Source organism: Aspergillus bombycis, assembly GCF_001792695.1.
Source record: "Aspergillus bombycis strain NRRL26010 chromosome Unknown contig00173, whole genome shotgun sequence".
NCBI classification, from domain to species: domain Eukaryota; kingdom Fungi; phylum Ascomycota; class Eurotiomycetes; order Eurotiales; family Aspergillaceae; genus Aspergillus; species Aspergillus bombycis.
Window position 1 is genome coordinate 26,752 of NW_019170175.1, and position 21,216 is coordinate 47,967.

The window sequence follows — 21,216 nt, forward strand, 5'->3', positions numbered from 1 at the left end:
GTCGGCACATCCCCTTTCATCCGCTGGGGACCGGACCCATGGAAAGGCGCATCGAGGCACGCGAGACGGAACCAGAACATAGATATGACATGTGTGGATAGACTTTGGCTGAGCAAAAGTAAATGATTGCCAATACACAAAAGACCCAAGGACAATAATGCCTTACCATCCCTTCAGGCTCTGTCATGTATGATTCCCATCCTAGGTGGTGCCCCGTAGATCACAGGGATCCTTGGCCTCGTCGGTGGCATGGGAGGGCTACATTCGGGTTTGGAGGGAATTATCAGAATCGATTACTTAGGTAGAATATTCGTAGGGATGTTGGCGTTGAAATCATCCGAAGAGGCGTACCGTAATATATATACAAGTTGGAACGCCATATCTGGAAACTCATTGACCTTGGCAGTGGAATTTATCTGGAGGTCTACAACAGGCGAATAGGCAATCCGCCCGTTATATAAACAACATACAATAAAATCAAGCAACTTCACTCATATAATACTATTATAAAGTCTACCGACATCAGCTCCGTTGGTTGAGATCGATATCAAATCTTGATCCTTTGGGGAATGGAGTGATCAGGTGACCGATCACTTTTACCAATCATGCTTCCCAGCTTTCCAAACGCGACGACGTATTCATGACCACAAAGAACGGTGCAAATAGGATTCCTTCGCCAAGAGGAATGACATTAGGCAGCACTCATTCGAGTCGTGACAGGTCGCCGGGGCGCCTCCAGTTGTTCGCTTCGCCAAGGACACTGGATTCAAAATCGGCCAGGAGTCGGAGGCGAAGACCAACGGCTTTAAGTGGGACCCGGGCTGCTTGGCAGGTTGAAAGAGAGGCAAAAAAGGGGGATTGTCATGATGGGGATATTCGACGATCGTGGAAATGCGTCGTTTGGTGCGATTGACAATCTGGATTTATTGCTTGTCGTCGAATTCAATCCCTATGAATGAGTGCGTGGGCATCTCAGGGGTGTTGAGCACCGGTTACCTGGGCTCTCATCCCAATGGGACCCAAAACGGAAGGCCGGTGCTAGTAGTAGTGGCCGGTGCATGAGATACGGCATTACTTAATGATGGATCCGGATGCTTTTGTGCATAAGAATAGTAGTGTAAATGCAGACAGGGGATCCAAGCGCCGATGAGTTTAGTACTATGGCGTCGACCATCGTGGTAGGATGGTATATAATTATATGCTCGACTAAAGCGTCTAGTCTGGCGCCCTAAATCAGCCACTGGTTACCGGAACAGGGAGCGACTGTATTATACGTAGGGCTGGTCATGGCCCTTACGAATACGGGAGGGTTTGGAGGGTTTGGAGGGTTTGAGCGGTGTCAACTGTCAAGTGGCTCATGATGAAACACCATGGTCGTCCGTGATGACGAATGGATGATTGAGATTGATTGTGCTGGATATGAATGGAGTAAGGGGATGACACAATTTTTTTTTGTTTCTCCAGTTTCTTTTCTCTAGGGGGACATGTGTACTACGGTATGTCCTGCTACTCCGTACCTTCACTTGATTGAGGTTCGTAGTGGAGCATCCCCAAAGCGGGCAAATTGGCACGCGAGGTGGTGGCGGCACTTGGGGAAGTCCCGGACCGATACTTCCAGTACTAAGGAAGTACTAGTATCATTTCTACTATGGAATACAGATGTCAGTACTTACTTCATCCATATGCCATCCCTATGAATTGTGACTCCCCAGTGCCGTGGGAAGGGAGGCCAAAAATCCCTTACGGGTGATGCACAGGAATTTCCACCATTTCAGGGTCGCCCCCCCAAAGCAGGGTCTTTTCTCGCTGGCACTGAATTTCTCCTGCCACAGTGGGGACTTTTGGGTGAATCCAATGACCTTTCGCCCCGCTTTAAAGAACTGAAGCTGCAGAGAACTGGTTCCCGGTATTAATTTTTTTTTTTTTTCCAGTTTTATGTCATTTTATTTTGGCTTTTTCGACGGATTAGTCGGATGGGTAAGGATACCCAAGGTTCCTTTCCCTTCCGATGCGCTGGTTTGGACGGGGGAATTTCTTGCTCTGCTTCCTGGAAAGATTTTTGACTGTTTTCTTTCTTTCTTTTCTTTCTTTTTTTCATCACTTCTCTTTACATTCTTCAGTTCTCTTAGAGTTTCCCCCCCAAGGTTTAGCTTGGGATCGTTGCTCCCTGTTTCGGTTCCTGATCGACAGTACTTGACAGGGATACTACTCGTTTAGGAATATAATATTGGCTCCATCCCCGGATCCCTCGTGCGCAATAACTGGTGGTCCACAGCCTACTTCCTTCTTACTGTTGTTCTATATACACATATTTACTCAACTTATCATTCGACGGGGTGATCGTTAGCTCCCCCGGTCACTATGCGCACCGAGGCGTGATCGATCTCCTTGTTATCCGCCCACCGATCACCCTCCTTCCTCCCTTATTACACCTGTTCTCGAAATGCACCTTGGGGGCCTATTGGCTCTCACCGGTGCGATCTGGTCAGCGCGGACCGAGGCGTCCTCTGGTTTGTCGACGAGCAGCGCAGAACAGCATTACGGCAAGGTCGTCAATCACGACGACCCGGACCCCCTGTGGGACAAGTACGGCTTAAACAAATCCCAGGAGTTCAAGTATTTCCATGAACCGGGCCACGATGATATTCTCGGCCATTATGATTCCCGCTACTTTACCGAACCCGTGGCCGACGAGGAACGTCCGCAGACAATGACCCATATGGTGCGCGCCTACTTAAATTTCTTCGACGAAAATGGATTAGAGACGTGGATCGCACATGGGACGTTGCTGGGATGGTGGTGGAACGGCAAGGTATTTTTCCTACTTCGAGTGCGTTCGCGACGAGTCGCTAACTGGATGCCCTTGCCTGATTTTTCTAGGTCATGCCCTGGGACTGGGATATGGATACGCAAGTACCGGATACCACCTTGCGCCATCTTGCCGACCGCTATAACCAGACGGTCGTCCAATACTCGACCAAACATCCCGACGAACAGCGAACCTATCTGCTCGACATTAACCCCTGGGCTCGTCAACGCGAGAATGGCATGGGATTGAATATCATCGATGCGCGATGGATAGACATGCAAACGGGGCTCTATATCGATATCACCGGATTGAGTAAAATGAACCCGGAGAAGCCGAACCTATGGATAGATAAACACGAGCACCACTACCGGACGGAGGATATCTATCCCCTGCGGAAGACCACCTTCGAAGGGGTTGCGGCCAAAGTACCCTTTGATTACGATGCGATTCTGATCGAGGAATACGGGAAGACGGCCTTGACCAGCACGCATTTTCATAAGTGAGTTTTCTGGCCTTCTCGTCATCTGATCGTGCTAATCGCATGCAGCCATACGTGGATCCCCGAATCGGAGGAATGGATCCCCGATGATCAAGTGGCCGATGCCATCGACGACGATAAACAGTACGAGTAGCGTGAATGCGCCATTCACGAAGTCGACCGGATGATCCATCCGGACACTGAATGCGGTCATATACCCTCGCATATATCCCGACATATATACACCGTGATCTTTGATCTAGCTTCGGAGTTTCGGGGAACTGGTATCTTCATTGGGCGGCGTACGGAGAGGCTCTTTTTTGTGTTCGTTGGATCCTATTTTGCATACGTTGGTGTAGGTTTGGCTTGTATACTAGTATTTAAGTGACGTTTTCGCTACTGAATCAGCTTTACTTCCGATAATGCGCCTTGTGTAACGCAGAACCTTGGAGTCGGGACCGAATGGTGTTACCGAAGTTAGAAGGTAAAACCAAAACAAGAAGAAAAAAAAAAAAGAGAGAAAAGTAAAAAATAAAAAGTGAATAGAATAAATGAAACTAAGTTGAATACCCCGGAGAAAATCAAGCAAAGCTTTTTCCATGCTAACGATCATTTGATGACGATGAGCAGTGCCCACAGTGACCTTGTGAGGGGACAAAAGGAAACTGATGGGGTATTCGGACATGATGATCGGCAATTAAGTTTGGTTGATCGCTGTTGTCGATCGTCCAGGGGGGAATGCCCCGGCCTGAGGCCGTCAGCAGAGTTATCTCCACGTGAACAGACAGCTTCATGGCTTATCTTCACCTGACAGCGCTCGATACAGTTTTCTTGCAAGAAGTTCATCTGAAATTCATCTTACCATACCCACAACCTGTGGTTACAGGCGATAAAACACCTTTCCCTCAAATAGTCGTCGTGCGGTGCGGAACACGCTGACGCCTTCCACGAATCTCTCCCCGTTCTCGTGCGTTTCCAAACTTGCCTCCACGTCCATCAGTCCGCTGGGATGTTTGAGCAGCCACTTGACTGTGCTCATTGTTGGATCAATCATGATGGCTTGCTGTGCTAGAGAGAAATTATGGTTGGTATGTGCGGCTTTTTGGCGCCGAAGATCCCATGCCACCGTTCCCGGTATGCTGAGCGCGGTGCCGAGACAGATGGCTCCCGGTAACTGAAGGCTGGGATGAAGTTGACCCAGGCTGAAAGGTAGTATTTCAATACCAGCCTCATCAACGTGGCCTTCTACATCTATCTCATGTCTAGCTGGATATAGAAGGGCGATTTTAGGGGTACCTCTAACCCCCCCCGCCGTAGCAGTGTCTCGAGCGAGACCAAACCGCAAGGCCCCGGCAACGCGGATCTCCTCGATGATTCCGAGTGAGAGGATGGATGTACGCCCTGAGTAAATATAAGCGGCGGGCATGGTACTCGAGTCAATCAATACGAAGGGGCTCACAGCATCCACTAGACTGACTCGAACGATAAACGGTGTCGGAGTGTGCGCCGAGCCCACGGTGAGCATTTCCTGCTCGACTCCGCTGGGAAACAGCCTTCTCGTCATGCTACTACCTGGCTTGATGAAAGTCATTTAGACCGGACTCGCTGTGCCTCGAATCTCTGCTATGCTGTAGTCGTCGTCTTCGCAAAACTTGCCGTTCGGGATAACGTGGACGGTTTCTACCTGGATTTGCTGTGTGTTGGTGTAAAACACTCTGATGTCTCTCTGATAGGGTAACAATGGTATCAGAATGTGAACAAAATGGTGTGGAAGGCAATATGACCGTTCTTTGTTCCTGTAAGGCTGGTCTCACGAGCTCTTCATCCAAAGCAAACGGCCCTACCCCGGACGCCATGTTGCCACAATTCCCTGTCATGTCAACCTGGGCCTGATCCGGGGCAACCTGAACAAAGGTATAGTCGACGTCTATCCCGGGTATTTTAGACTTGCGAATTACCGCCACCTTAGAAGTGGTTGCTGTCGCGCCCCCGGCTCCGTTGAGCTGTCTCTTGTCGCTTCCGCCGAACCCAGAGCAGAGAGGAGAATTGGCACCCAAAGGTCTTTGGACAAAGGCAGGTCATGCTCTTAAATGAACAGTCCTTTTGAAGTACCCGCCCTCATCCAGACTGCCGGGATACCCGTTCGGCCTGAATTCGAGGCGCGTGAGACGACGTGCTTGAAAATCCCCGGCATCGAATCGGGTTCAGTTCCTACCACCTAGCACGGGGGGCTATTTCAGTTCAACCTTTGTGGCCAGTTTACTGCTAATAAAGGACTGATGTATCTGGCGTTTTGAAATGATAAGGGCAAGGAGGTATCTACTGTTGTGAGTGGGACAGCTTTTTTTATGGTATTATATTGTGCCGTAAATTGGCATATGCTTTACGGTCCATCCCTCTAGACAATAATGTCGCACGGCGATACCTCCTGAAAAGATTCTATACATTGTATCCACGCAAGTGCTTGCCCCGCGGGAAGATCTGACCCGCGGGAGATACTACTAGGTAGTAGTAACTTCCCGTGTGATTACCTTCAACGTCACACCCAGACAGCCAATAACGTTCCTAGCGGAGTATGTCATTCGTTTTGCACTTAGAGAAGCAGCCCCTCCTTGCCTCTCTTACTTAATCACTTCCTCCTTATGATGGGTTGAGAACGACTACTACAACTGAATCAAGTGCCAACTCTGACCATGCGCAATTTGCTCGAAAGACGGCCTGGTGGCTCTAGTGCCGGAGATGCTGGGAATGTGTTTACTATACGAGTGTATTTCCTGGCTATCGTCACCTCAATGGGGGCGTTCCTATTCGGATATGACATGGCCTTTATCGGCACATTGATTGAGTTACACTCCTTTAAGAAGTCAATAGGCCCCAGGCAGACATCACTACATGGATGCTGGTGATCCTAACAATCTACAGGGACTTCGGGTTGGAGCACGCTTCCAAGTCTGTCGAGGATGCCTTTGCAGCCAATATTGTATCGCTCTTACAAGCGGGCTGCTTCTTCGGATCTCTCATCTCTGCCCCGCTGAGTGATCGTCTTGGACGCAAGCTTGCTCTCGCGTTGGCGGGCCTGACCTTCTGCGTCGGAACAACTATGCAGGTTGCATCGTTGGGAAGGGAGGCTGTGATGTTTGTAGGAAGATTTGTTTGTGGTCTCGTAAGTTGTCCAAGGCTTGGCCTGGAAATAAGACAGCCAACAGCTAAACGAAGCACATATGAATCGGCTATACTGACTGTGCAATGCAGGCTGTCGGTGCTGCAAGTATGCTCGTTCCCTTGTACACGGCCGAGTGCTCTCCACCTCAAATTCGGGGGCGTCTGGTCGGTATATTCGAGATTGGCGTTCAGGTGGGAATGTGCATCGGATTCTGGATAAACTACGCTGTCGATCAAACTATGGCACCGTCGACCTCCCAATGGTTGACGCCATTTGCCATCCAATTTGTTCCCGGAGGGCTTCTGATTATTGGTCTGCTTTTCCTTCCCGAATCTCCGAGATGGATTGCAAGGGTTCGGGGACAGAGGTTCGCCAGGCAATCCCTGTCGTACCTGCGGGGACTCCCCGAAACTCATCCATCTGTGGAGTCGGAACTCAATGATATCATTGCCCAGATCGAGGACGAAAGGGCGAATAACCCCGGAAAGGGACTCTGGGTCGAGATCAAAGAGCTAACGCACCCTGGTATCAGAGACAGGCTCTTCCTGGGTTTCATGATTATGGTTTTCTTCCAAATGGCTGGCTCCAACGCGATCAATCATTACTCTCCTCGAATATTCCGATCGATCGGTCTAACTGGTAGTAAGACCACTCTGATTTCGACGGGGCTCTATGGAATAGTCCGACTGGTCGCTGTTTGCATCGCCATGTATTGGATTGTCGACCGCTTGGGGCGGACGCGAATGTTGATTTGGGGGAGTGCTCTGATGGTAAGTCTGCTGTCTCTTGACCGGTCCTCCACGATACATTTTGTGGACTATATTTCGTTGGTTTCTAACGAGAAATGACAAAGGCGTTTTGCATATGGTTTATTGGGCCTTTCGTTAAGCTACACGCTACCACCAACCACGCTGCCGCTGAGGGACACATCAGTGCCGGATCATATGCCGCCGCCGTGTTTATCTTTGTTTATGCCGTCGGCTTCTGTTTCAGTTGGGCTGGCGTACCATGGATCATCTGCTCGGAGATCTACCCGTTACGCGGGCGGAGTCTTTGTGTGGCCATCTGTACGGCTACCCACTGGCTTCTGAACTTCGTCATTGCCCGCAGTGTCCCTTATATGATTCGGAATATCAAATACGGAACGTATTTCTTCTTTGCCAGTTTCCTGACCCTGGCGATCCCGTTTGTGTGGTTAATGGTGCCGGAGACGAAGGAGCTGAAACTCGAAGAGGTGGATGGTGTCTTTCAAAATCGAACCTTTTGGGGAAGACAAAAATCTCAGTTACCTCGCCGGGATCGTGCTTATCCTGGTTCTGTGGATGCTGGAAAGGCCGAGACTGGGAGAGTTGAAGATGTCAGGGGCGCCGGAGTCAAGGAGGTTGAGAGGGTGGATACTTTGAAGAAGTATTGGCTTAACACCCTGCCTGACTGAGCCTGGTTCTTAAACATCTTTGGTTCTCATTCGCGGCTTTGGGGGATTGCTATGTGGGCTTTGATGTCTCTAAAGTATGTTTTGATGATGATTGTGGTATGTTAGGTGCTTACGCTAGCAGCAACCGGGGAATATGGCAATAGCAGTGGCTTGGGTTTTATATGTAAACAACCACCAGATGAGCTCTACAGAGTCGTCGCATTGTGGTACACGCTCTGTGAGAGCTCAATGCCATAAGTATCTACACGCCATTGTCTCGACATGCTTCCATTGACACTGGGTCACCCTTCTCGGGTCTCCCTATTCTGTTGCCACGGTAGTGAAGACCCATATCTCATACGACCAATCAATTTACCATCAAGCTATCAACTCCCATCCTTCATATACTAGTAGAATAAGATTATATATCTACCGGAGAATCGGCGCCGGTGGTCTGAGATCTGAGGGGTGGTAGGCGGACCTGTGTTCTGACTGTCAAGCACCCAATCGTGATTACAAAGTTTTAGATTCAAACCATACAAGAAACCCGCTCCATCAAGGAAACGAGTGGGCCGTACAAAAGCAAGCAGGAGAAATAAAGAGCCAAGACCTACATCTCCCTAGCTCTCTTTAGCCTCTCTGACATCAGGGGCGCTCGGGAACCTTTTACAGAGGCTGGCATTTTGGTCATATTGAATCAGCAGCTCCGGAGCACCACCTCTAAGCTTGATGTGGGAGTACCACTGCGCCGAGGCAAAGAATTTCCAAGTCACCCGAAACTATAGGACTGAAAAAGGGGTTTCACACCAGCCGGTGTATATAGCACTAGCCTCATCTAATGTATATGGATGGTTCTTGAAGTGGTTGACTTGAGTACCAAGGTACTAGTTGTATACCATAGTACATACTATAGAAGAGAATTTGAGGGACTGGCTCCTACTACTACTACTACTACTTAGGGAAAGGAATGTGGAAGGAATTAAATTTACGCTTGGTTTGTAAATTGGAATGGATCATCACTTTGTCGGCCTAACTTGACATTTATATGACTTTCGCTGCGAATATAATGTCTGAGGTTGAGAGTCTAATTAGTATAAAAGAAAGGTGGCACTTGTCGACTATTTATCTAGCATCTATTTACTTTTTTTCCCTTTCTCTTTTCTTGACCGATAGTAGTTAAAACAAGCGTTTATCTATTCGTTATCACTAGGTATATATACTAGGGTCTGAGGGACTACGAAAAGTGTATATATAACATGGCCATTATGAATTCATTACGATAGCGCTCGCAAAGAAACATAGCAGCTCTTCGGCTTGTGAAAAAGGCCATCGGCAGCATCATAGCTCGACAAAGAGTCCGGGCATTTCCGAAGCTCAAAATTCCACACGAAAAGGGCGATAGCCATCCGCAACTGCAGATAGGCCAGGGGTCGCCCGAAGCAACCCCGGGGACCAGCCCCAAAGGCAAGGATCGGCCCGACGCTGGGATCAAATACCAGCTCGCCGTGCTTCTCAGCGGACGGTCGGAGCCACCGTTCGGGGATGAACTGGGCAATATCATCCCCGGACCACTCAGAGCGTCGGCTGGGTTTGGCGTTGGAACGTGAGGAAGTATTGCGCTTCTCCTCGCTGATATGGTGGGCCGGGGAGGTGAATCCTGCTCCGGCTGGGATTGTCCAGATGCATGTTCCTTTTGGGACATGGTAGCCCAGAAGTTCTGTATCGCGAATCGCTACCCGGTCAACTAAGAGGGCGGCGGGAGAAATACGCAGGATTTCCTCCACGGTCGCATTTAGATATGGTATTTGTCTAGAGGTCATCTCGGAGGGACTAGGGGCACGGTTTTCCAGCACGGCTTCGGGGAAGCCAGCACGTAGTGAGTCTCGCAGTCGACTTTGTGAAACGGGATTATCAGCGACGGTCTTTATCGCCCATGCTAGAGTAATGAAATTGGTGTGTGACCCGGCGAAAAGAAATCCATAAAGCTAGAGTCAACCCCTTAGATATAAGTATATGATTGGAAGAAGAAACGAAAAAGATTGCGGATACTACATACTTCATCTTCCATCGGAGGGGAAATGTATTCTGGCTGTCGACATTCCTGCTGCGAAAGATTGTTCTCGTGGTGAGCCATGAACTCCGCGGATGACCATGCCCCAGAATTACTATCTGCCAAGGGCATCTTCTGCGCGATGGTTGCGGCTGCCGTTGTTAAGCGCTCTCTGGTTACTCTGCGTTTTATGCGGAGGGCATTGGCCAGACGAGGTAGCTTGGACATCGCCCACCACATTTGTCGGGGATATACCGACTCTCCGCAATACTCAATGACCTCAGTAATCTTCTTATGGGCGCAGATGAATTCATGAGGATTTGCCTCGGGAAAGGTGATCGGTGTTTGAGGTTTGATATCGGGGGCTAGTGTGTGGTCTGCTTCGAGAAGTTCGATTTGAGACGAGACTCCATTGTTGGGGAAGTCCTTCCCGAAACAAATCTCTATCAAGGCATCGATAATCATGTATTGAAAATCTCCTTTAGCTGCGAATGCCGCACCATTTGCTAGTCTAGCCTTGGCCCTCCAAAGCCTGACAAGACGGGAGGCAGACGCATGGATTGCAGGCCCTGCTGTGTCCTGAAGAAACGGCTGGGTGACCAAATGCTGGATCAAATCACGATGCCTTCTCCACTCCGGTCCAGTCTTCATACCGATATGATGGGTGGGGGCTAAGCCTGAGAAGATATCATAAAGCATAGGGGCGCGATCAAAGTCTCGACTGCGGTAGAGGAGAATATCCAGTGCCTCTCGCGGGTCACTGAGAATGAGAATTGGTTTGCTAAAGGGATCGAGAAATAGTTGGATGAGAGGAGATTGTAATTTGATTGTCTGCTGCAAAAGCCACGACCTCATATCGCTGGTTCGATCCATTTCATCCTTGAGCTCGGGGAGATCACCAAGCAGCTTTTGGGAAGCTGCGACATTGTATGGAATGTTGGGAATCGGCTGAGGGAGAAGCAGCCGGCGACATAGTTGGTGCAATATCAAGAGGAAAACTCCAAGAGTGGCACTTCCGACTGCGAGCTTTGCGTAATGAGAATCGATATTAGTATTGAGATGCATATTGTTAGTTTGGGCATCGAAGTAATCAAGTTGGAGATTTTGGTAGGTATGAAACCCCAGATACGTAATGGGAAATTAGAATACACAAATGCTATAGATATAATAAGAAACTAAACCAAAAATCCTTTTTTTCAAAAACGGAAAGAAAGACAGAAATTCGGAAGATGGCTACGCACACGCTTGCGGAGAGGAGCTGCAAGGTTTATACTGCTCATATAGCATGAACCAGGGGCGATACCTTGAGCAGGAGCAAAAGTAACGCCGTGTTTGACTTTCACACGTAACTTATATACATGTAAGGGTGACAATGAAACCCTATGTTAGGAGATGCGACACATCATACTCTGCCCTCGAAGCTTGGATATGATCGTCATTTACTGATATTGCTTTTTGCATTCAAAAGACTAACCCAAGAAAGACAATCCATATGAAGCGAGAGTATCTGCAGAGTGACACCTCTAATGATTTCAACCCTTCCATACTTCTATACACACAGGCAAGGTTATTACAGAATACATTGGTTGTGTTGTGCAACAGAAGTGGCGTACGTTATCAGTGCATTTCGGATGTTCAAATTTATACCCTTTGTCAATCTACTGTACTTGTGAGGTTTTCGTTTTTCTTTTTTTCTTTTCTTTTCTATTTTTTTTATCCCAAGTATTTAGCAGTGTCCTCGAACATATCCGGAATGTAGTGAGCCCTTACTCCAACATGGCATCAAGGGAGGGGGTGGATCAGACCTTTACTGGCCAGTATTACCAAGTGACCCAACAATGGAATGTAAATGCAATGGAGATTAAGCCGAGGATCTTGCTAGTGATAGCGTGGTTTGGCCCCTCCCGTTAGAAAGGAATGCGAGATTATTTCCGCCATGGCAAGATTGAAGCTGCGCATACGCGAGGAATTTTGAATACCTAGAATATTACATCTTTCAACAGGGATCTTCTTCAGAGAGAGTCAAATGACATCCGTATTGTGTCGCCGCTCGTACTCGCCTACTGCCTTTTCCTTTAGGTATCCTTCTCCTCACACTTCGAGACACATCTGCGATGCATGTGCACCGCGATTTGAACAAATTCGACAGTCCACATCAAGAACAACAACTGCAAAACAATTGAGATACCAGACAAGGACAGTTTGACGCCCTGCGATAGGCATATCGTGCTTCGGTTTTGCTGTGTCTGGGGAGAGATTTGCTCCCACTTTGGATCATCAGGATTGAGCATCATACGCCCTGTAATCACGGCTTGACAGCCTCCTTCCAGAGGTAGAGCATGATGAAGCACCCAGTGGAAATATAAGAACATCACATGCCGTGTAAATATCCAGGTAAAAATGAAGCCCAGTAGGGACAGCCGGAGGCTCTTCTCATACTTCAGACATTTTAGGATTTGAACAAACTAGCAACCCTATTAGCACATGATCCTTGGTGGTACTGACAGTCTGGTTTCCACCTACGGCTAGGAGAAAATCTGCAAGATCAGCGGTCAGGAGAATGATGTACAATAAGGAGTAAGCCCGGCTGTTGCAACAGGCAATAACCACCGCACATGTTAGAATATGATGGAGGAATTTCGAGGTGAAGTCACTTCGTATGGGCTCAACAACCATGACCAGACACTGATGGATATAGAATGCAAGGCGCAGCAGGAATGAATATTTCATTGCCTCGGAGATTGGATGTAGCGGCCAGTTGTCAAAGAGCCACTGAGGATTCAAACGACCCGGGCTTTCGTCCCAAAGGCCCTACATGGAATAGATTAATAATTCGATATGGAATGCTACTGGGTTCAGAATTACAACCTACCATGGCATACAGCATCAGGACGCCGCGGGATAGTATTTTCCACCCTAGGGCTGCCAGGTGAGAGGAGTCTTGTGCATCGAACCCCGCATATCGCAGCGCCGGTTGGAGGATTTGAACGGCTATGACAGAGCGGGCCATCGTCAAAAGAAAGCAGAACAGGAATAAGAACTCCCAATCGGCTAGTATATGACGGGATTGTACGGCGACTGGACCAGATACCCACGACAAATATGGAGACCGGATGACTGTCATGAAGCCATTCATATCGCCAAATATATGAGTGGTGAGGACCAAGACAGAGCACGCTGGCAGGTAGTCGTTACCAAACTCATCTTATTCCTCGTGCTGGCGATTGACTTACCCAGCTGGTTTGAGGCAATGAGCTCTCGCAGACTTAGTTGATCTTTGATGAACACCATTGCGATTTGTCCGGACGCAAGTATTCGACTGGATCGGATTCAATAATCGGCAGGCTCGCTCTCTTGAGTCGAGCTGCACAGAGAACGGGATAAACATCGACGATGGGTTAGCTTTCCAAAAGGAAAGCACGGTAAGGGGTCTAATGACATACCAATGTGTATCCCTTGCTCTAACTTTTGTTTTTCAAGGACGAACAGGGCTGATAAACTTCCCTCGATTCTTTATTTATGATACATCTGAAAGACTAAATGAAAACCCCAGCGGCGCCACAAGAATTAGCTCGACCAGGCTATATGGGGAGAGGATGTAATTTTTTTTGTTCAAAAAAAAAACAAAAAAACAAAAAAAAAACCTTCCCAAGAGACCAATATCTAACTAGTACTTCGCCACTGCTATCACGACCTGCTTTCCCTATTCAATAGCTGAACCTCACCGAGAGGTATAAATTCCTTCTTCGTCGATACGAGCCAGCCCGGATGGAAGATGGCGAAAATGGCCACCAGAAGAACCATCATGACTGCATCCAAGGAGATCAGATAGCTCTCGTGTAGGAGAAGATATCCTCCTGGCCCCTGACCCAGCTCCACTGTGCGATAGATACATCGAATAAAGATGCAAGTTGTAGTCGATACCAACACTCCAAGCCAGAGGTTGGCGGATCCGCCAGGCACGGGTAAGTCGTGGCAATAAACCCGATAGAAGACATCGCATGCGCATATCATAAAAATTGCCATGGAGAACAACTGGAAGGCTACCCCCGCTAGCATAATATGAGATCCATTGTCGAGATTACCATCGATCTTTTTGGAATCCGCAGAGGCGATACCACCGCCTACCCCTTGGATGACGATGGAAATGATGTCGCAGATACCAAATGTCCAGAGATAGGATTTGGGGCCAAGATACGAGGAGGCCCGTCCCACGATGCGCACGAAACATCCGAGGAAAATATAAATCGCAGCGCTAAAGAATGTGGGAGCTGAATGTTTTCTTGTTATTCGTTGATATGTTTTGTATCGGGAGTGACATTGCTTACCGATGATGAGAGTGGAAAATTGCATCAGAAATGCATTCAAATTGTAGGGGCATTGAGTGGACCAGATACGAGCAGCCCATCCGAAAACCTCCGCTATAGTTAGCTACAGGGTTAGCCCAAGTAAAGAAGGGTTGCTTCCCCTAGCGCTAGTCCCACACCTACTGATGCAACCCACTGTCAAGAGCAGTGTCCACCAAGTTCGTTTCCATATTGCCTGTACCATATGAATGCCTGCTAAGAGGCCGAACAATACGCAGAATGCTGCACCTGGAGCGAATGTAGGCAGATAGCCATACGGCGTGTTGTATCCATCTATCAGGGGATGGCAGCCACCTGTCAGATCGCTTTGAGAATCGGCCATCGTCGTAGTTTGAGATTGAGAGAGGACGTGGGAGCTGATTCAGGCGGAGGCCGTGCCTGGATCACGAATTTTAAAAAAGATCATCAAGCAAGGGGGCTTCTCTCCCGGCATCGACATGGTCAGGATTCCATCCCTCATTCCTGCAGCTTTTAGTCTAACTGGTTTTGATCGGGAGCCAGCAGTCCCCGAAGGCTGCATGGGTATGTCATCTCTCGAGGATGGATACAAATTTCAACCCCTTGTGCAGATTACCCTGCGTTTCCCTCTTTTGCACGGTGGTATATTTCGTTAATTAGAACATGTTCTTGCCGTTGAGCCACAGTGCACTAAAATTCATACATCGTCGCCTAGGCGGACTGAAATGGATCATTGGAAACCCACGGTGTATGACAACCAGGAACATCCTCAGGTCAAGCAGCACACGCAATTTGGTCCCATCAGTCATGCCAGCCACCGGTATTCTAGTCACCACACCACTCGGCTCTGGAGCGACCCCATTGTTGAGCAACCTCCATATTTCTATATCATCACAACATATCTCAGTTACATGATTATCCATATCATCGGTACCATCCGCGACTTTTTTGGCCGTTACTTTCGTGAGAAACACTATCGTCATCTAAGGCCGTGGAATGGATACGCGCCGTGGTTTACAGCCGGAGAGAGTGTCTATACACGACGAATGAAAGTGAGACTAGCTGATTGTCTTGATCGTCCCACAGCAGGGGTCCCCGGACGGTACATCACTCTGATTGACCGAGAAACAAGTGACCACAATCGAACCTTTCATTTCACCGGCACAACCACCCAGACACTGAACGTCAGCTCCTACAACTATCTTGGTTTCGCTCAGTCCGAGGGGCCCTGCGCGGACAGGGCGGATGAAGCAATTCGCACGTATGGCATCAGCGCAAGTAGCACGCGGGCAGACGTGGGAAGCCTTGACCTACATGTCGAGGTTGAGCGGCTGGTGGCCGATTTCGTCCACAAGGATGCGGCAATGGTTTTCTCAGCCGGGTTCGGCACCAACGCTACCATCCTCCCAGCATTGGTGGGCCGAGGCTCCTTGATCATCTCCGATGAGCTCAATCACTCCTCGCTGCGATTTGGTGCGCGCCTTTCTGGTGCATCGATCGTTGCATTTAAACACAACGATATGAAGGACTTAGAGAGAAGGCTCCGACAAGCCATCTCCCAAGGTCAGCCGACGTCTATCGGCTACCGTCCGTGGGACAAGATCTTGGTTGTTGTTGAAGGGATGTATTCCATGGAGGGAACCTTTTGCAATCTTCCCGCCATTGTTGAGTTGAAGCATCGTTATAAGTTTTACCTTTTCATTGACGAAGCACATTCTATCGGGGCAATCGGTCCCCATGGTCGTGGAGTCTGTGACTACTTTGGCATTGACACGAAGGAAGTAGATATTATGATGGGCACCCTGACCAAATCATTCGGAGCTATCGGAGGCTACATTGCAGCGGATCGGGGCATCGTGAAAAAGTTGCAGGCTGTGAATGCCGGCGTGGTATACAGTGAAGCAATCGCCCCAGCAATGTTGGCACAGATATCAGCTGCTCTTCGAATTATAACCGGAGAGTTGGTACCAGGTCAGGGGGAGGAGCGACTACAGCGCTTAACTTTCAATGCCTATTACCTTCGCTTAGGTTTGAAGAGGCTGGGCTTTATAGTCTATGGCCATGACGATTCCCCGGTAATTCCATTGATTCTCTATAACCCGGGGAAGATGACCGCATTCTCCCGAATGATGCTGAAATGTGGAATCTCGGTTGTCATCGTTCCGTATCCTGCTGTTCCACTTGGGCAGTGTCGCGTTCGTTTCTGCGTGTCTGCTGCGCATAATGTAGAGGATCTGAATAGCGTCTTGACGGCCTGTAACGAGATTGGCAATATTTTGACGCTCAAGCTCTCCCGTGGTCTTCCTGGTCGACTACATCCTAAGGCCAAACCAACGGGTGGAAAGGCTGTGCCTTCTACATGGAGCTTAGAAGAAGTGATTCGATGTGGACCAGAGGATGTCCACCGTCTTCTATAAAGGAAGAGTAATGCAACTGGTTTGCAATAGGGCCTCTCTCTCTCCGGCATTGATCATATCTACGCTTAGGTGTCTCAAGAGGAAGGATTTAGGGCTTACCAGTATGAGTTCGCAGGTTACTTGACAATTTCAATCTATGCTTTTGTACACTCAGATATATCCCCTGGGTTGTTTTCCAACACCATCCTCCCCATTCACCTTAGATTCCGATGTTTTAAACTACAGGTGGGTTCTTCCAGAGGCACATCCTAGGGTCACCATAAACATCCGTTTTTCAGCATTCAACGAAATGGTGGGGGAATTAGTTGCCGTACATTAGCCCCCGAGAGGTCACAAATTCTCCTCTGCCCCTAGTTTGAGCATTCCACTGGATTGAAGAAAGAATTTTCATATACCTATGCGGGTGCCTTGCGTAAGGTGGAAGACATACCATAATTCCAAAGTTCCTTCGCCCCTAGATAAGCCACAAAACCAATCCCCCAGCTGAGTGATCAAAGAGGCTTAGGTGTGTCCGAGCGCTGTCTGCAAGGTTTTTATTCTTTATGACTGATCGCCCCTTCTAATTACCTAATCTTTCTTCACTGAGGGTTGATCATATTGGGACAATCGGTCTCCATGTATGGGGGTATCTCCACACCATGGATAACCTACACTCTCCATGTGTCGCGTTCTCAACCACGCCAACTAACAAGAAAACATATATAAATCTTCCGGTGCCGCGAGCCCTTCAGTCTCTCATGTTATCATAGGGGAGATAGTGCGGCACAATGGGGCACTTCCGCACAGCTCTTCTTCTCCTCTCAAATGCCTTCATTCTCGTATCAACCATTGTATTTGCCGCAGGGCTTTTTCGACCCATACCACCCTCATCAGGTAGTGCAGTCTTGGTAGGTGATGGAGCGATATCCGAAGTCGCACCTTTCCAGAAAGTGGTCTTCATGATAGTCGATGCACTGCGAAGGTATTTAGAACCGTGCACCAACGCCAACCTCTGTGATCCATGTTAAATCCCTGGCAGTGATTTTGTCTATGGCCCCGATTCAAACTTTGAATTTACACAGAAGTACGCATTCGTCGACATGTTTAGCCCAAGCCTTATATTGGCTAACTCATTCAAGTTTGATCCGCCTGGGTGCCGCCATGCCGTTCACGGTGAAAACCAGCTCGCCTAGTCTGACAAGATCTTGTGTCATGGCTATGACGATTGGCTCAGCCTCCAGTTTTCTTGATGTGTTTAATAATGCGGATGATGGCCCTGGTAGACCTGACAGGAGGGACACATGGCTGGCACGTCTTAAAGCTGCGGGGAAGGGCAAACTACTCTTTTACGGTGATGATACGTGGGCGCAACTGTTTCCTGATCTCTGGGATCGGGGCCATTTCCACTCAACACTGTTTGTTCCAGTAAGTCCCCAGATGCGACGTAATTCTTTGCGACGGTATCAAGCCGATGCGGCCTGGTTCCTTTAGAAACTGAAGGGTGTATAGGACTTTCATTCCCTTGATATAAATATCACAGCCTCTGCCTTGGATGAACTTCATCGTGATGACTGGAGCGCCATGGTCCTTCATCTTCCTGGGATCGATCATATTGGGCACATGGGCGGTGCTGGCAGCCACCTTATGGCGTCTAAGCAAAAGCAAATGGATGATATTGTTCAGAAAATATATACAAGCCTGGAACAAGAGGACCATCTAAGCTCAACCCTCCTTATAGTTGGTGGTGATCACGGCATGGATCAGCTAGGAGGCCATGGTGGCGGGTCTGATCCTGAAATATCGGCCGCAATGATGTTCATATCACCGCATATGAAGTCCATCAATCAAGGCTACGAATCTCCTACAACACCCAGTGGGGGTATGTTTGACTACTATACTGGCATCAAACAAGTTGATCTTGTACCTACCATTTCGGGGCTTCTGGGGATTCCCATACCTAATGACAGTATTGGGATGTTCATTCTAGGGCTTCTACCCTTTTGGGAGGATATGGTGGATCGGGTTCACTTAGTCCTTGGCAATATCAAGCATCTCCGGGCTTTACTTTGCACAAACAACTGTATCACCGATATGTCTGACATGGTTCCGGAAGGGACCTGCTCCCCCGAAGGGTTTGGGCCGGGCAATTACTGGGATAATCTTCTCCAGCAAGCTCCCGACAAGCAATTCCTAGCAGATCTCTATGAGGTAAAATCCCACCCGTCAAAATAAACCGCTATTTACAAGACGCAAAACTGATTGGCCCGGTGAGCACATTTTTCTAGGTTGGCAATCGCATCCAGAAAGTCATTGAGACCGCCACAATAGGAACCATTCGAGTCTCCCTTCTTGTTTGCGGCATTATAACTGCATTTATTGCGCTTTTGCTCTCTTGTTATGCTTGTGACTCATTGAGTTTGCTTAACTGGAACTTCTTCACATTCAATCTATTCTACACTATCTATGGGCTCTTAATGATGTCCCAGTCTATTGTGGAGAGCGAGCATCACTTCTGGTTCTGGAGTTCTACCCTGTGGATAGGCTACCTAGTATTCACCGCCGGCCGACACTCTCGCACACCTAATTTTGTCCAGTTATTGCCCTTCTTATTGCAATTACTTTCGCAGAACTGGGTACATAGTCCCAAAGCAAAGCTTGGAGACGTATACGACGTTCAAGATTTTCTCAGCAGACATCCTTGTTATCTTCAGGCCTTGCTTGCAGCCACTTTCCTTGCGACATCAGTCAAATTCACCATGCAACTCAAGAAGATATTAAACGCTTCGTCGATAGAGGTTTTCTGTACTGCGCTAGCTCATGGAGCGATATCGCTTGCCGCCTTGACTTTCGAGCTAGCTTCTGCGATTAGAAACGCCCCGGACCAGATGAACTGCGCGCCGAGGTGGCTGCAAAGCTTTCTTCAGCGGCTAGAACCCCCTTTAGTGGCCCGGTATGTTTTTCTCTGCTTACTTGGCGGGTTCATCTACCTTCCTTTGCGTCTCAGGGCCAAGCAACAGGTGACGATGAAGAACGGTGATATCAGTTCCCCTCGCAACATCGCTACTATAGAAGTTACCACTTGTCTGCTAGAAATCCTGAATGTCTATTTAATCATCCAAACCACCCCGGTAAATATACCGTTGTTTCTCGTCTACAGGCTGCAACTCGAGTCACTTTGTGAGTGTTCAATTCCGCATAAACTATGACGACGAGAATATGTGCTTATCTTGTCATACAGTGTCATTCCCAACGACTCTCAGTGCATTTGAGATTTGTGTATCGATAGTCCTGCTCGGTCAATGCGCATTTTTTGCCATTGGAAATACCAACTCCATTGCTACGCTTAGATATACCGACGGGTTCAACGGTCTTAACGCCCACCACTGGCTCCTTAGTCCCGTGCATACTTTCTGCAGCAACTACGCGGGTCCGATTTGGTGGAGTTGCAACGGCTTGCGACTATCTGGCACCAGAATGGCGACCGTCAAAGGTAAAGGGAAACATGGCAGTGGCTTTATAGAGCACATGGGGCTTCGGAGTGCCTTTGTAGCTTATGGCCTTCTTTGCGTGATGATAGCATGCTTCTTGCTTCGGGATGAGACGTTTACTTGGACGGTAATGGCGCCCAAGTTTACGTACACCCTGCTGTGGACAATCCCTTTTCATCTCTTGTTTAATATGGGTCTTCCCATTGTAGTGCGGATGGCGGCGTCGTGATTACCTGCAGTTTTTTTGGTAAGGGCAACTGGCAGCCCAGTTCACAGTAGCTGGAAATTGCAGATCATGGTTGTCATATTCCTTACGAAAAGAGGTTTTACTGCCATGATCTTTATATATCATTCAATTGGCATGTCACCTCCCTCATAGTGCCACCTCTGTCAAGATCTATATTACGATGGTCCCATTCAGCATTGACCGTAACCCTAGCCTTGCATTTATAAGTCAGTAAGTATATAATAAATAGCACCAATCCGCTGCCTCGTGGCAACAGAAAGAGAGAAAAGAGACCTAGCAGCGCATATTGTCTCTCGATAGCTAGTTCAAAACCTCAGCTATACTCTCAATAAAGAATTATATTCATATCATCCTTTGTAGCAGTCTTCCTGATGGCCAGGTCTACTGGTTAACTCTACAATATATCTTCCATTAAGCCAAAGAGCGAGTTGAGATAGAAACGAGGCAGAACGCAGGTCAGCCCACCACCCCGGTCTTGCTTAACGTTACAGCATATGCAATTTATCTGTAAGAACGGGTGTCCAGGCAGGCCTATTCCCACATAGGCCACAAGGGTCTTAATACCCAGACCCTAGGTCTGATATCGCCTGGATCGCTCCTTACATAGCTATACCTGAGCCTGCCATGACACTATCGCACCTAGCTGCCTTGCACTATATAATTAGCTACTTAGACGAAACCAGTACATACGACCATAGGGTGTGGAGAACAGGGCTTCCCGTCCGCTCAGCCGTACTTAAGCCACACGCCGGGAGGTTAGTAGTTGGGTGGGTGACCACCAGCGAATCCCTCCTGTTGTATGTTTTTTTTCGTTTCTTTTCTCTTTTCTTTTCTTTTTTTTTTTTT

General features: G+C 48.3%; 7 protein-coding genes across 7 annotated transcripts; 4 read left to right on the forward strand and 3 right to left on the reverse strand.

Moving 5' to 3' along the window:
* Positions 1-2,443: 2,443 nt before the first annotated feature.
* On the forward strand, positions 2,444-3,441 carry ABOM_011442 (putative mannosylphosphate transferase (Mnn4); the record flags this gene model as incomplete). Its single annotated transcript, XM_022538570.1, has 3 exons — positions 2,444-2,812; positions 2,881-3,308; positions 3,357-3,441. The coding sequence occupies 3 exons, from the start codon at positions 2,444-2,446 to the stop codon at positions 3,439-3,441; spliced, it is 882 nt and encodes a 293-aa protein (XP_022383566.1).
* A 726-nt stretch (positions 3,442-4,167) lies between these two features.
* ABOM_011443 (uncharacterized protein) lies at positions 4,168-4,878 on the reverse strand (the record flags this gene model as incomplete). Its single annotated transcript, XM_022538571.1, has 1 exon — positions 4,168-4,878. The coding sequence occupies one exon, from the start codon at positions 4,876-4,878 to the stop codon at positions 4,168-4,170; it is 711 nt and encodes a 236-aa protein (XP_022383573.1).
* A 1,102-nt stretch (positions 4,879-5,980) lies between these two features.
* ABOM_011444 (putative sugar transporter) lies at positions 5,981-7,885 on the forward strand (the record flags this gene model as incomplete). The annotated part of the gene is made up of 4 exons (XM_022538572.1): positions 5,981-6,150; positions 6,210-6,450; positions 6,540-7,220; positions 7,304-7,885. The coding sequence occupies 4 exons, from the start codon at positions 5,981-5,983 to the stop codon at positions 7,883-7,885; spliced, it is 1,674 nt and encodes a 557-aa protein (XP_022383574.1).
* A 1,253-nt stretch (positions 7,886-9,138) lies between these two features.
* Positions 9,139-10,979, reverse strand: ABOM_011445 (uncharacterized protein; the record flags this gene model as incomplete). The annotated part of the gene is made up of 2 exons (XM_022538573.1): positions 9,139-9,849; positions 9,921-10,979. 2 exons carry the CDS (start codon positions 10,977-10,979, stop codon positions 9,139-9,141), a joined length of 1,770 nt encoding a protein of 589 aa, XP_022383567.1.
* Positions 10,980-13,601: 2,622 nt separating this feature from the next.
* ABOM_011446 (RTA1 domain-containing protein) lies at positions 13,602-14,603 on the reverse strand (the record flags this gene model as incomplete). The annotated part of the gene is made up of 3 exons (XM_022538574.1): positions 13,602-14,185; positions 14,243-14,335; positions 14,405-14,603. 3 exons carry the CDS (start codon positions 14,601-14,603, stop codon positions 13,602-13,604), a joined length of 876 nt encoding a protein of 291 aa, XP_022383569.1.
* Positions 14,604-14,964: 361 nt separating this feature from the next.
* Positions 14,965-16,656, forward strand: ABOM_011447 (putative serine palmitoyltransferase 2; the record flags this gene model as incomplete). The annotated part of the gene is made up of 1 exon (XM_022538575.1): positions 14,965-16,656. The coding sequence occupies one exon, from the start codon at positions 14,965-14,967 to the stop codon at positions 16,654-16,656; it is 1,692 nt and encodes a 563-aa protein (XP_022383568.1).
* A 767-nt stretch (positions 16,657-17,423) lies between these two features.
* Positions 17,424-20,352, forward strand: ABOM_011448 (uncharacterized protein; the record flags this gene model as incomplete). The annotated part of the gene is made up of 6 exons (XM_022538576.1): positions 17,424-17,617; positions 17,675-17,719; positions 17,775-18,060; positions 18,145-18,843; positions 18,921-19,812; positions 19,874-20,352. The coding sequence occupies 6 exons, from the start codon at positions 17,424-17,426 to the stop codon at positions 20,350-20,352; spliced, it is 2,595 nt and encodes an 864-aa protein (XP_022383570.1).
* Positions 20,353-21,216: the final 864 nt, after the last annotated feature.